The following is a 14,723-nucleotide window of genomic DNA, read 5'->3' as shown; positions in this document are numbered from 1 at the left end:
ACCAAAATAAAAAAAAAATCCAAAAAACCTGCATTTAAAATCTTCCACAGTGACTTTAGATTGTCAGGAGAGCACTCCACAGTCTGGGAGCGGCTGCACAGAATAATAATCAAATAGTTCACCCAAAATTGAATATTCTGTCATTATTTACAATTTCCTCATATACAGCCATCATATGATTTCAAGACTTATCATTCACGAGTCATTTGAACAATTAACCTTTTATGGTGCCTTTTTTGTCATTTTGTAATTTCCCATTCACTTTCATTATGTGGAAAAGAGTGGCCAGAATATTAAAACATTCTCCTTTTGTGTTGAAAAAAGATGATAAAAGTATTTCAACTTCTTTCATTTATTGGCAAACTGTTCTTTTAAAAGTTTTTAAAGGGATAGTTTAGCCCAAAGTGAATATACTGTTATTGTTTACTCACAAAATCTGTATGACTTTTTTACTTCTGTTGAACACAAAATAAGATATTTTTAATGTTTTGGTATATTTAATGAAAGTCAGAAAATCAAGACTGCAAAAATATGTGGGGAAAATACCATAGGTTTTTTTCACTGCTCTAAGATTATAAAGGTCTCGGAGGGTCATTGCGTCACTATTTAGATATTCTTTGTAGAAAGATAAAAGTATTGCTAAGAGGCTTTATATTACTACACAAACCCTTTGTCTACTGTGCTATGGTTCTATAGTATTTAGATTGCCAATAAGAACTTAGATGCTAATTATAATTGGTTCTTTTCATGCTGGTGCAGTTTTTCAGCACATAGAGGGATGTGGGATAACTGGAATTTTACCTAGTTATTTTGTTGTCAATGATCACACACACTTAATTTGAAGAGATCATACTGGCATTCATTAGCAAACCAGCTATAGATGGGTATTTAATGATTTTGACATGCTTTGTAATGACGAGTGTTTCATTTGTAGTCAATTAACTCCTAAGTTGATGAATAGTTGTTGTCACTTTATAAATAACAGGCATACCATTTACCATGGGTCATAAAATGAACAGCAATTCACCTCAATCTCAATATCTAAATGCGAATAAGAGGGCCGTGATGGGCTAGCAGAAGCTGTCACTTCCATTTTAGAGGTGCAGTGCAGCAAATAGAAACTGTTTTCAAAATGCATCAGCATCTCCACTGGCCAGAAAAAAAAAAGTTATCTACATCATTTAACTTTCTTAAAAGAACCTCTCCAAATTCTTCCTGATAGAGAATTAGATAGAAGAGAATGTCATTGACATTATAAATATAGAATGAGGCACACGAAATCAAGAAAATGTCATGTTGTGCGAAGGAGGGAAATGTGATGGTAGCCTAAACGTTGAAGACGGTGAAACATGCTATGGGTGAGATTTCTAAATTGGCAGGAAAAACAGAACTCCAGTCTTAAAAGAACATAACAGGAATCAGGATCAGAACATCTTAACTTACTTTTATTAATAAAAAGATTCAGTCTGACCCTGTCTATCTCAGTGAAGGAGGAAATTATTTGCAAGTTTTGTAATGCGTCTCCTTTCATTTCTGCACCTCTATTCAAAGAGGCAGAACTTAATCACTGACCCCAGCTGACTAGATCGGATTTGAGAACAGAAATGAGCTTTAAATGTGCTTATTATCTATGTGCAGAAGTAGACTAATGAGCTCCAGACAGTGTTTTACAGTGTGTGGAGATTCATTGTTTTGAATGCATGTGCTTTAAATCTAATCAATTAAAATCTATGGATAGGTGCTCATTAATAACTCACGCTGCATGCTATTAGAATGCATATTATTTACTTTCAAATTCTGTTTATAATCAAAAAGCCTTTCTGGTTTCCTTGTTCTTAATGAGATAATTTCAGTGGACTTGTCACATGGCAATGAAATTCTGAAATTAATCTCCACAGAAAACACAAATTTGTTTAAAAAAACATAAAATACTCTTTTGGAAAAGCAACTTAAATCCCAGCCCAAACTGGTCTTAGCTGGTCTTCGAACCTTGCCAAGCTGGTTTAGCTAGTCAGCCAGCTACTTTTCTTTATTTACAGTATGAGCATACATATTTGTCTACGAGTGTCACACACATTGAGTGAGTTAGGGAAAGCAAAGAGGACCTCACTCCAAGCTAAATATTCTCTGCAGTTCAAGAGCAGGCACAAACAGCCAGGAGTTGTTTTCTTGTCGATCAGATGATAGTTTTTGTGGCAGAGGGAGACTAAATAAACTCATGATTGTGCCACAAAAAATACACCACCTTGCATCACACTTGCACTATGAAACAGAATTGGTTGACCTTGCCTATCAGGAGGGGGCATGTGACACATTCCTCAGCTATAAATATGTAAAATTGTTGCCAATTTCTTTGTAAATGCCTTAAATAATTTAATTCATTATGAAACCCGTTCCATGAGTCATGCTGTGAACATATTTGCTTCAATGTCACCAGCGCTATTCAGATACTTTAACAAATTCGAAACAGTTTGACAGTAGTTTGTATTATCTCTCCAAATGTGTTTTGCTGTTTCTGAGTTCAAACTCATTTTTTAAATGAATGTAATTTACTTTTTTGGTTGTGGATATTTTCTGTGAAACTTTTTTAATTTTGTAATTATTCAGTAATCAAACCATTTCCTTCCATCTGGAGTATACCAGCATGAAAAAGGACATGAACACATAAAAATTGTCAACATACAGTAGCTAGATGATTTATTGCAAGTGCTTGGCTCGTTTGACAGGGACGAGAATCAGATGTTAATCAAACTTATCAATAGATCATCCTCCATGATCGTAAATACAGCTGAAGGGGCAGCATTGGATTCCTCTTCTGTAAACTGGGGTGAAACACGTCGAAATCTACTTTCCTCACTCTCTGCAGGTAATCCTCCAAAACAACCTGTGGCACAGGACACAAAGACACAACTCTTTAAACAATGAATTGAAAATATGTGGGGTTGAGATACAGCTGCAGGAAAAAATATGTGAACCCTTCAGCTTTATCTGAATTTCGGCATAAATTCATAAAACATTTGCTTATTAAAAAGTCACAACAATATACCAATCAATAACACAAAATAGATTTTCAGGTCTTAAGTGAACATACACTTCTACCGTATAAGTCTCGTATACTCACCAAGGCTGCATTTATTGAATCAAAAATTCTGTAAAACAGTATTAGTGAAATATATTTACAATTTAAAAGAACTGTATTCTATTTTAATACATTTTAAGCTGAATTTTCAGCATCATTACTCCAGGCTTCAGTGCCACATGATCCTTCAGAAAACATTCTAATATGCTGATTCGATGCTCAATGTTTATGTTGAAAACATATGTGCTGCCTAAAATTATATATATATATATATATATATATATATATATATATATATATATCATTATTTGATGAATGGGAAGCTAAAAAGAACAGCATTTATTTAATCTGATTCTTTGGAACATTCTAAATGTCTTTAATGTCACTTTTGATCAATTTAAAGCATCCTTGCTGAATAAAAGCATTTTATTTTATAAGAAAATCTTGTTTTGAACAATATAGTTTACCATGTAAAAATTCACAGTGGAAGATGGGAAAACATAGCCCTATCTGAATCCATAGGTTATTGCTAACCTGTCCTAAAAAATACTGTAATTTGCCATTCACAAGAACACTCAAGTTTTCACATACTTTTTCTTGCAACTGTACAACAAAAATACAAAATACATTCCTCAAATGTCAAACCTAACAGTACAGTCCTTTCATGAGCGCAGTTACATTTACATTTACATTTAGTCATTTAGCAGACCCTTTTATCCAAAGCGACTTACATTTGAGGATTAAACCAAGCGAGTCATCATGGAGAGGCAAAAACAACGCAAGAAGTGCTCAGAATACAAAGTTCAAACATTGCTCAGAGTAGCATAAACCAGACAAGCGAAGATTTTAAGAAAAAAAAAATTTTTCTTTTCTTTTTTTTTCTTTTTTCTATGTTAAGTGCTCACGGAAGAGATGAGTTTTCAGTTGTCTTTTGAATGCTGTCAGGAATTCTGCATTACGGACGAGGGTGGGTAGGTCATTCCACCAGCATGGAACCGTGAATGAGAATGTTCTGGACAGTGATTTTGTGCCTCGCTGTGAAGGCACCACGAGCCGTCGCTCCTTGGCCGATCGTAGGCTTCTGGTAGGGATGTAGACCCGTAGGAGCGAGTGAAAGTAGGAGGGAGCTGAGCCGGTGGACAATCTGTAAGCAAGTGTCAGCGCCTTGAACTTGATTCGAGCAGCGAGTGGTAGCCAATGCAGGGAGATGAACAGCGGAGTGACGTGGGCTCTTTTGGCCTCGTTGAAGACAAGACGAGCAGCAGCATTCTGGATCATTTGTAAGGGTTTAGTTGCACATGATGGAACACCAGCTAGAAGAGCATTGCAGTAATCAAGCCTAGAAATAACCAGGGCCTGGACAAGAAGTTGTGTTGCATGCTCAGTTAGGAAAGGCCTGATCGTCCTGATGTTGTGCATTGCAAACCTGCATGATCGAGCTGTCTTTGAAATGTGGTCTGTGAAGGTTAGCTGGTCATCAAAGATTACTCCAAGATTTCTGACTGACCTTGATGGGGTGATTGAGGATGAGTCTAGCTGGATAGTGAAGTTGTGCTGTAGAAACGGATTGGTAGGGAGGACGAGAAGCTCAGTCTTTGCCAGATTGAGCAGCAGGTGAAGTTCCTTCATCCATGCCGAGATGTCCGCCAGACAGCTAGAGATACGTGCAGCTACTGTGGGCTCGTCTGGTTGAAATGAGAGGTAGAGCTGGGTGTCATCAGCATAGCAGTGGTAAGAGAAACCATGTGCCTGTATGATGGGTCCCAGTGATGTGGTGTAAATGGAGAAGAGGAGCGGTCCAAGGACTGACCCCTGGGGAACCCCTGTGTTCAGTTGATGTGCTTTGGATATCTCGCCTCTCCATGCGACCCTGAATGACCTACCTGTGAGATAGGACTCAAACCAGTGGAGGGAAGTTCCAGTGATGCCCAGTGATGAGAGGGTGGACAGAAGGATCTGATGATTCACAGTGTCGAAGGCAGCAGACAGGTCTAGGAAAATGAGAACTGATGATTTGGAAGCAGCTTTAGCGATCCACAGGGCTTCTGTGACTGAAAGTAATTGCGGTCTCGGTCGAATGCCCTTTCTTGAAGCCAGATTGGTTAACATCCAGCTGGTTGTTCAGAGACAGGAAAGATGATACTTGGTTGAAAGCAACTCGTTCAAGTGTTTTTGCAATGAATGGTAGGAGAGAGACAGGTCTGTAATTCTCTAGAAGTGATGTGTTTAATGTTGGTTTTTTAAGCAGTGGGGTTACCCGAGCCTGCTTAAATGCTGTAGGAAAAATGCCAGTATGGAGGGATGAGTTGATGATGTGTGTGAGTGCTGGTAGAAGTGTGGGAGTGATGGCTTGAAGAAGGTGTGATGGGATGGGGTCTAGAGGGCAGGTGGTAGGATGACTGGAGAGGAGAAGTTTAGATACTTCTTCCTCGGTTAGTGGAGAGAAGGAGGAGAGAAGGTTATTGGCTGTGGGAGAGGTTGGCCTAGGTTCCTGTGTGTGTGGAGGAGAGAACTGACTGCTAATGGTTGTTGTTTTGTTAGTGAAGAAGTTAGCAAAATCATCAGCAGTTAGCGGGGAGGAGGGTGGTGGTGGAGGTGGACAGAGGAGAGAGTTGAGTGTCTTGAAAAGTGTTCGTGTATTAGAGGCGGTGTTGATCTTGTTGTGGAAATATGAAGATTTTGCGGCGTGAACATCAGCAGAAAAGGAAGAGAGCAGAGATTGGTAACACCAGCCAAAGCAAGTGGAGCGCGATGTGTCACTAGATGGCCTGTGGGGAATGGATGGCTTTTAAAGAATTCAAATGACAGTTAAACACAGGGATGTAGAGCAGAATATTATAGTGACAGAAAGTGATATAAAAATGCTTTACATGCCATTTAGTTCACACAAAAAAATCAGCTGGCTAAAACATGAATTGAGTCCCTATGCGTTGCCTTGTAATATGCTAAGAGTTATTCCCTCAGCTCTTCTGAGGCGGGCTTCCTTTAAGAGAAATTACTGTAAAAGAGTAAAAAAAAAAAAAAAATCAAGATGTGTAATCAGACCATGCTATTGTAGTGTCGCCTCCAGGGAGTAGGAGTCATGTGGGACTTCTTTGGAGGCAGAATGAGGATGAGCCATGAGCTTCTCTGTGTCACAACACATGAGAGAGACGTGGGGAGGGGAGAGAAACTGAAAGAGATGAAATTACTCACCGTTTGTAGGAAGGCAGGCATGGCTGCATGTGGAACGTTCTCGTTGAATGATCTAGCCTGTAAGACAGTGCAGTAATGAGATGACAAGATATCAAAGTTCTCGCAACTGTGCTGTATATTATATCACACAAACCCTTCAATTACTGGGCCAGTCTCATGGCAAATCAAATTGGGTCAAGCAATCCTGTCAATATAAAAAAGAAACATATTTTGCTCAAAGAGAATTGTAGCATTTTCTTGTGTTGTGAATTTATTTTCATGACAATTAAGCACAGTTCTCCAATAATTTTCAGTGGTAGTCTATACTATACTGGCTTAATTTTTTTTAAATCTGAATAAATGTATTATTTTGTAAGAATATTTTATAAAATTGTATAAAAAGACAGTATTTTACAGTACTTTCTAATTATATTCTCATTATTTTAATACAGTGAATTTCTTTACTGCTTTAAAGTAATGAAAATTAACATTCAGAATAATACGAACGACAAAAAAATACAACTAAAACATCTGAATGCCTTTCGATAATGCAAATTAATGGGGAGGGAAATGTGCTTACTTGTCATGAAAATTATCTCACATTGCAAAAAAATCTTGATTCAATAACAGGCTATTATTTACGCAAAATGCAATTAATTGGGGCAAAAGGCAATGTTTTCCTGGCTCACCCAAACAAATACATAAAAAATTAGATTAAAAGGTTCACATTCTAGTTTAGCCCTTGTTTGTTTGTGATATTTTAAATGTGGTCTTCACCAGTGAGTTTATTCGCCGCTAACCTTGAGTCATACCACCCGACCAGATATGCAAAGTGGGGTGAGTAACATCTGATGAAATCTCTGATTAGCATTTTCTCGGATATACCCTGAAAAGCTCTTTGGTTACACTGGACTTTTAATAATTTCAGTAATGAGGAGAGGGCAACAATCAAGGGTCATACGTGCTGCTGGTGGAGGAAGGGTGCTCTCCCTTGTGGACTTGAATGAAATTAGAATGCAAATGGGGAACATACACCAGTAAACATCTCCCATCTGACCACAGATATCAAATTGAAGGGCTTTGCATACGTGTTGGAGATGGACATGAGCTTGACTGGCGATGTCATAAACGACGTCCCTGACGTTCTGGTCCCTGCTGCCACGGATGAAATCCTCCTGAGACGCTCCATGCTGGGTGAGAAACAGTGAAAATGCATTATCAGTAAATCTCTGCTGATAGACAGAAAGAGGAGCTTGATGAGATCACAATCTTTTCCTTATCCCTCCATATTTCAGGCACCATCACAATAACATACCGGTCATATTTCCCCCAAAAAATCAAAGACAAAAAAGCACATAATAAGCACATTTCCCCCTTAAATTCTAATTATTGTAATAAAAACTCATTCATTAGTAATGAAAATCATTATGTTATCATTGTTATTATTATACATTTTTACTATTTTATTAGAACAATTAAATTTCAGTACAACAAAAAAATGACGTATGGTGTCAATTGTACTACTTTACAATTAAAATCATAGTCTTTTGGCATAATTTAAAAAAAATCGCATTAGACTATGCTACTGGAAATTAGAAAGGGGGAGGATGTGATAAATTCATGAAAGGTTGAAAATAATGTCAAAATACTGTCATGGTCTTAAATAAAGGTTTAATTTGACAAAATAACACACAAAAAAGTTCTCTTTTTTGGACTTTGGGGTGAAATACGACCCTGACATTTCTCGACAGTTTTCATGAGATTTATCTTTATTGATTTTCCAGCATTCAACAAACATTCTTAAACAGCAGAACAAATTAGTATGCTGGATTGAAAATGTGAAAAATCTGTATGCAGAAAGTAAGAGGTGGTATGTTTACAACTCAGAATCCCAAGACTTCTCCAAAAGAAATATTTGCTGAAATTACACTTATTTATTTTTGTGAAAATATTATTCAAAGGCTTAATATTATGCACTGCCTTAAATGTGATCTGAACAAACATGAGTAAATCAACGATAGCAAGGGATCAATAAACACATACTGCAAAAGCTTTCATTTAGAATTTAATTTAAAAGTCAATTGTTCCTCAAACAAAAGCTGTATGGCTAAATAAGGCATTGGCATGAATAACCATGTAGTGTAATTGTGTGTGTGTGTGTGTGTGTTCGGTACAAAAAATACCCTCAAGTACAGCTTGCATTCTTTTAAAAACACATTTTGCTCAGAGCCGCTTGCTCTGAGGAGGCAAGGGAGACAGTGCCTCCTCAAAAAAATTGGATAAGAAAATAATCCATAATACAAAAAAAAGAGGGCAAATATTACAAAATTTGACATTGAAAAGTGTATAAATCACTTGTTTTTCTAAAGTAACCCTGTTCAACAGTGACACCAGCAGGTAAAGTTACAGCAGGAGTCCGTGTCTCTCTTGCCTCCCCTGACTCTCTGAGCCCATTGAGTTGAGTTTTAACAGACCCCCTAAAGCGTGCGTTGGGATTGGTGGGGGCTAACTGAAAATGAATAGATGAAAGTCACGTGAGAGGAGCCAATGATTGGTTGGATATGTTGGTTTGTGAGATAAATCCCACCTATTGTTTTCCTGTAATGGCGTAGATGGGAAGACTATTTAAAAAGTAAGTAAACAACTCGCCAAAATCAAACTTGAAAGGGCCGGAAAACGTGATGACTGTGGGGATTTTAGTGAGCAATCAGCTTGGTGAAATTAAAAGTAGCTTACATTTTCGTGTCTAACCAGTGTTTACTGAGCTATGCTGACTGACGATTCGAAAATAAGTTGACTATTAAAAAGAACAGCTGAACATCAGTTCACGAATAAAATATTTAGTTTAAATTTTTACTGCCTTTAGCTATTATTTTGGAATAAATGTAAAATGCTTAAAACACTAACTTGATGAGATTTATAGCTGGTTTTAATAAATAGAAAAATAATTACATTGTTACCTCAAAAAAAAGTTTCTTTAACCGGAAAATGTGACAACAATAAATGTAGGTACCACTGCGCACCACTGATTTGGCAAATCTTGACAGGTTCCCTCAGCAAATATTTTCTAAACAACTGCAATGAATGTAGATATACCATCAAAGACTTGCCATTTCCTTTAATTCAACATTGTACTTGCAATGCATTATTAAGGATATTTGTTTTCACTGATTGAACATGTTGAATCTGCGTCTGTTGGGTCGTAGAATGTCTGAGAAGAGACATACTGTAATCTTGTGATTGTCCATGAATGTCAGCGTCTGTTGGTTCGGTACAAATTGGCCTTTAGTGAGCATTTGACAATCTCAGAAACCGAAAAACATCTTCACATAATTTATGGCGAAACAACAGTGACCTCCTCTGGTGAAAGTGTAATCATACCGCAAAACAATTACAGTAGTGGTCAAAAGTGATGTCCAAGGAAAATTGGCATCTTCATATTGCATAGTTGAGCTGGCTTTTTGTTTTTTCTATGCATTTTTTTTTTCCATAGCAAAATAAAACATGTAGCTGTAGATTACCCCTTTTTTTTACCAAATAATTTCCAGATAAAACCTTAACCGAGTTAAGTGTTTTGTTCTTCCCTCAAATTGAAAACACTTAAAAATATTAAATATTTTCCTCATATTTTGATGGTTTAATAGAACTAGTAGGTCATTAAAAACAAATCTCCAAACCAATTCTCTCCCAGACATAACTTTTGGCCACTACTGTACATAACACAATTTGATCTTTCTTAATACTCTAACTGAGATTAGTTCAGGATAAACGACAGAGGATCTTCTTTTCTTTTCTTACACTAAGGGAATAATCTTCTAAATCCCATTTCTAATGGTTTGTTCATGCTGCAATGGCGCCAGATGGCTGACACAAAGCCCATGGGATTGGGCTTTGCAGGCGAGAGGCCACTGGGAAGCTTCATCCACATATATGTCCCTAGTCCTTCACAATAGTAACTCTGATGTCAGAAAAGCTTGGAATTACAGCCAGCTACACACATCATAGGGTGACAGCAGATTTACCCACCAGCATGCAGATGTCCATGGGCAGGTAGACCTTGCGCCTGCTGCTGTTATAGGGGGTTGCCCGCAGGCAGGTCAAGATGCCCTTGGCTTTGCCAATGTGGCTTGCGGCGTGGTCTGCATGGACGTTTGTCACACCTACATAAACACATGCACAAAGCACACAACTTCATGAGACCAGGTTTGACTTTTGTGTCAAATAGTGAAAATCCAATTGTTTTACTACTCAAAAAATATCTCTCAGATTATCTTTTTAAAATAGGTCATATAATGACAAATCTAATATTCTAACTTAAAAAAGGATGACTAAACTTTCTGACTAAACTTCCTCAGTCTTATATTTTCAGCTTATGCAATCATATTTTCAGCTTGTAATGCAAGGCTGTTATTGAAGGAAGGGGCAATACATACCACACTACCCAGTAAAAGTTTGGGGTTAGTACGTTGTTGTTGTTTTTTTATGTTTTTTTTTTTAAAAGAACAAGGATGCATTTAATTGATCAAAAGTGACAGTAAAGACTTTTACATTCAAGTAAATGCTATTGTTTTGTTGGCACATTTATTTTTGTTTTGCCCTAATTTGTATGATTTCTGGTCTAACATTTGTTTAATTGTTTTCAAGCGCATACAGAATTAACATTCAACCTGACCACAATCTAGCTATTTTTGGCTATTCTGATGTAATGGATACGATCCCTCATACTCATCAGCATGCTCTAATGGTAGTAGGCCTGATAGCAGCCAAAAAAGTAATATTCCTCAATTGGAAAACTTCACAAGCCCTTTGTTTCCAGAGATGGTTAAATGAGATGCTTTATATTATCCTAATGGAACACTTACATTTTGGTGAGCTCTGCGCACAAAAAAGATTTGAAGCCACATGGGGACCTCTCTTGAGACTTTTGGAGGTTTAACAATTATATATTCTGTAAACCTCCCTTTCTATTTATTTATTTATATTTAAATTTTCTTCTCCTGTGCTGAATTAACTGATTTATAAAACAATTGTGAATATTGTCATTTATGTTTATATTTTCAATAATTATTTTGCATATATTTGATGACTGAGGCAATCTAGATGTTTTTTTGCTGTTTTTTTCTCTCCGATGTGTCAACGTGTCTGTTGTTGTCCTGACTGTTTTATGCTTTTGTGTTTGTTAATATAACTTCAAAACTTTAAATAAAATAGAAAAAAAATGCTATTGTTTTGAATCTTCTATACATCAAAGAATCCTAAACAAAAATGAATAGCACGACTGCTTTTTACATCAATAATAACTGGAAATGTTTCTTGAGCATTAAATCAGAATATTATAACGGTTTCTGAAGGATCACACTTTGGCACACTAGCTTTGCCATCACAGGAATAAATTATTAAAAATAAAAAAAAAAATATATATATATATATATATATATTAAAATATAAAACATTTATTTTAAATGAAAATAATATTTCATAATATAACTGTATTTTTTATTGGAACTATATTAGCAACCTACAGCACAAACAAACAAAACATAAGCCTTCATGCTTAATTTAATAATAATAATAATAATAATAATAATAATAGTTCCTTTCAAAATTAAAGCAATGAGTTCTGTTATTCTGAATGGTTTGAGGTGGCAATGGAAAAATGTAAAGAACAAAAGGTTACTTTTATTGCATCTTTTTCCTCTACAACAGTGAACTTTGACTGAGGCTGTCAGCTCCTAATATTCCACCTAACATCTCCTCCAGTGTTCCACTGAAAAGCTGCTCACCAAGTGTCTCAAGCAGCAAGTAAAGAAGCGAGGATTGAGTGTTTTCACCATAGGCCTCCAGATCCTGAAGGTTCCTGTACGCTCTGTCCTCCATGTCTTTCTCCTTTTCAAAACAGAATTTTTTTAATACAATTGCCAGAGGACAGACAGACTGCATAATGTGTCGACTCACTGAATGACAGAATTAGCCATGCATATCTCTCGGACAGCTGTCAGAGTTAAAATGAGTTATTTTAAGAGAATTTTCCAGTATTTTCTTTGCTCATTTATTAGGACAGGAATTACTACTTACTCTTTCAGATATGATTCTCAACATCCATCTCTTTGTTAATGTGTGCTTTCTTACTGCCTGAGAACACATAGTTATGGTATATCAGTGACTAATTTTTCTAAAAACATTGGGTTCACAAAAAAGTTGTATGAACAAACTTTTCAAAAATAATTATTTTGTGTTACACAGAAAAACTATGTCATAAAAGTGTGAAACGACATGAGGGTGAAATGTAATGTAATTTATAAATGCATAAAATGTCATTTCATCCCGTGTTAGCAAAGATGAATTTTCAGTCACATGATAATATAAACATCATAAATCACACTAATCATAAATCATACTAATATGCTGATTTTGTGCTCAGGGAACATTTCTTATTTTTATCAATGTTTAAAACAGTTTACTGCTAAATATTTTTGTGGAAACTATGATACACCTTTTTTTTCAGGATTCTTTGATGAATAGAAAGTTTAAAAGAACAGGATAAATTTGAAATAGATATATTTTGTAACATTATAAATGTCTTTATGGTCTCTTTTGATTAGTTTAATGTAGCCTTGCTGAAAAAAGTATTAATTACTTTAAAAAAATTGTAACGACCCCAAATTTTAAGCCATAGTAAATGACAACAGAATTGTAATTTATCTCTATCTCCATCCCTAGTCATTTAACTCTTTCATTTACATATGGAAGACCTACCCTCCACAGTTCTGCACCGATGGGCTGGGCTGGAGGGTCATCTCTGTAAATGTCTTCCACTGCACTCTTCCAGAACTGCATTCGCATTAAACCAATGGTTTTTTGAGAAACAGAGTCCTTAATCTAAAAGAGAAGCAGCAAATAGTATATGAGCATATTCAGGTGTATTTTACTACAAGCACTTTTATGTCAAGACTTTGTTTTTATACTATGATACACAGTTAGAAATGTAAATAAATTAAATTAGCATAATCTGATTTGAATAAATAAGATTGTACATTGTTGCACTTATTAGCTGGAATACCTGCCTGTGCCAGTTCTACATTGAATGCCCTCAATGCCAGTGTAGAGCGACGAACAGCCTCAGGAAGAAGCAATGAACATAAAAATCCATCATAGTCCCTCTTCCTATGGGTGACAGTTCAATGTTATACACTATTCACTTGGATCTGTTGTGTCATTTACCTACCATTTACAAAACTGAGTCAGCCTTAACAGAGACTGAAATTTCTTTTGGCGTAACAATTATCATTATCATAAGGATTTCCAAAATGAAGGATTTCTGAATGAAACGACTTCTTTAATGAGAAAAATGTAGGGCGGGACTTTTGTCCATGGGGAATTGATTTGATTGTTGTGGTTTGCTTTTGCTGTGATCTCATGTGAGTGACAGTTTGTCCCGACCTCGCGTCAGTTAACATCAGAGAAGAGAAGAGAAGAAAAGAGAAGAGGTTGCAAAGAGGGAGGGGAAGTTATTTTGATTGATAGTTAACAAGGGCACGCAAATAAACAAAAAAATGCAACAATAAATCATTTATAATAATAATGCAAAATTCCATACAAATTAGGAATTGTCCATTTTGATTTAATGGTGACTTTAAACATCCCGCGTAAAGCATATTTGCTAAGTTCTTAACCTTTAATACATGCTTGTTTAATTTTTTTTAAGTGTCTAAAAAGTGTTGGAACCATCTGATAAAAAGTACTGAAAATCCATGCATAATGCATACTAAAAAAGTCGACAAGTAAAAAAAATATGATTTTTTTTTGCTAAATAACTTTTTCATTTAATTTATTTAATTTCAGCCTTTTAATAAAAAGTTTTCTATTTCTTTTCAATATCTGGAAAGTTACACCATCAAGACATTTCTAACATTAATTTTAAAAGAAAAGTAAATTTTGTACATACTGCATTTTACTTTATGTTTGAGAAAAATAAAAAAAAATAACCTTAACTGTTACTGATTTATATTCATATAACTTACATGCACAGGAATACTACTCAGACGTATACATGTATTTCCGGCTACATAAAATGCTTTTAGGTAACATATTCAAAGTAAATCGATCTTTAAATTCACAACTTACCTTACAATATCAATACAATACTGCTCATTGTGCTGTCCTGTCGAATTTGTTAATGCTCTTGTGCATTTGATCTCTGTTGGCCTATGTCTAAATGTGGGATAGGGAATCTTTTTGTGCAGAGAGATTTTGGTGGTTAAAAGTCCATTCTTTATGTTTACACTGGATGCCATAATAAACCCCATGCGTCCAGTATCCTTGAGCTGTTGCGTGTGCGTCATATTACAACTCCCCTGTTCGCAAGAACTTCCGACAGTAGGTTCCGCTTCGATGTAAACAATCTGTTTTCATCCAAATCGAATTAAGCTATGTATGAGAGTTAACCATATTAACTTTATTGGGGAAACAA

General features: G+C 35.8%; 1 protein-coding gene across 4 annotated transcripts; it reads right to left on the bottom strand.

Annotated features, from left to right (window-relative positions):
• Nucleotides 1-2,671: 2,671 nt before the first annotated feature.
• ndufaf6 (NADH:ubiquinone oxidoreductase complex assembly factor 6) lies at nucleotides 2,672-14,625 on the bottom strand. Of its 4 annotated transcripts, none has more exons than XM_077214949.1 (9): nucleotides 14,378-14,623; nucleotides 13,318-13,417; nucleotides 13,010-13,132; nucleotides 12,329-12,385; nucleotides 12,037-12,139; nucleotides 10,280-10,413; nucleotides 7,342-7,443; nucleotides 6,275-6,331; nucleotides 2,672-2,884 (listed from the first exon to the last, which is right to left on the bottom strand). In XM_077214949.1, exons 1-9 carry the CDS (start codon nucleotides 14,593-14,595, stop codon nucleotides 2,756-2,758), a joined length of 1,023 nt encoding a protein of 340 aa, XP_077071064.1. In that variant the 5' UTR covers nucleotides 14,596-14,623; the 3' UTR covers nucleotides 2,672-2,755. The 4 variants fall into 4 exon arrangements, with proteins under 4 accessions (XP_077071064.1, XP_077071067.1, XP_077071065.1 ...); XM_077214952.1 differs by having other exon boundaries at nucleotides 13,314-13,417; nucleotides 14,378-14,590; XM_077214950.1 differs by lacking the exon at nucleotides 2,672-2,884 and adding an exon at nucleotides 5,803-5,847 and having other exon boundaries at nucleotides 14,378-14,624.
• Nucleotides 14,626-14,723: the final 98 nt, after the last annotated feature.

The sequence above is a fragment of the Siphateles boraxobius genome, unplaced genomic scaffold (assembly GCF_051911475.1).
Source record: "Siphateles boraxobius isolate OS27281-9 unplaced genomic scaffold, OSU_SipBor_1 68, whole genome shotgun sequence".
Lineage (NCBI taxonomy): Eukaryota > Metazoa > Chordata > Actinopteri > Cypriniformes > Leuciscidae > Siphateles > Siphateles boraxobius.
The sequence above is the reverse complement of the archived record's forward strand: the minus strand, read 5'-3'. Positions and strand labels throughout refer to the sequence as shown.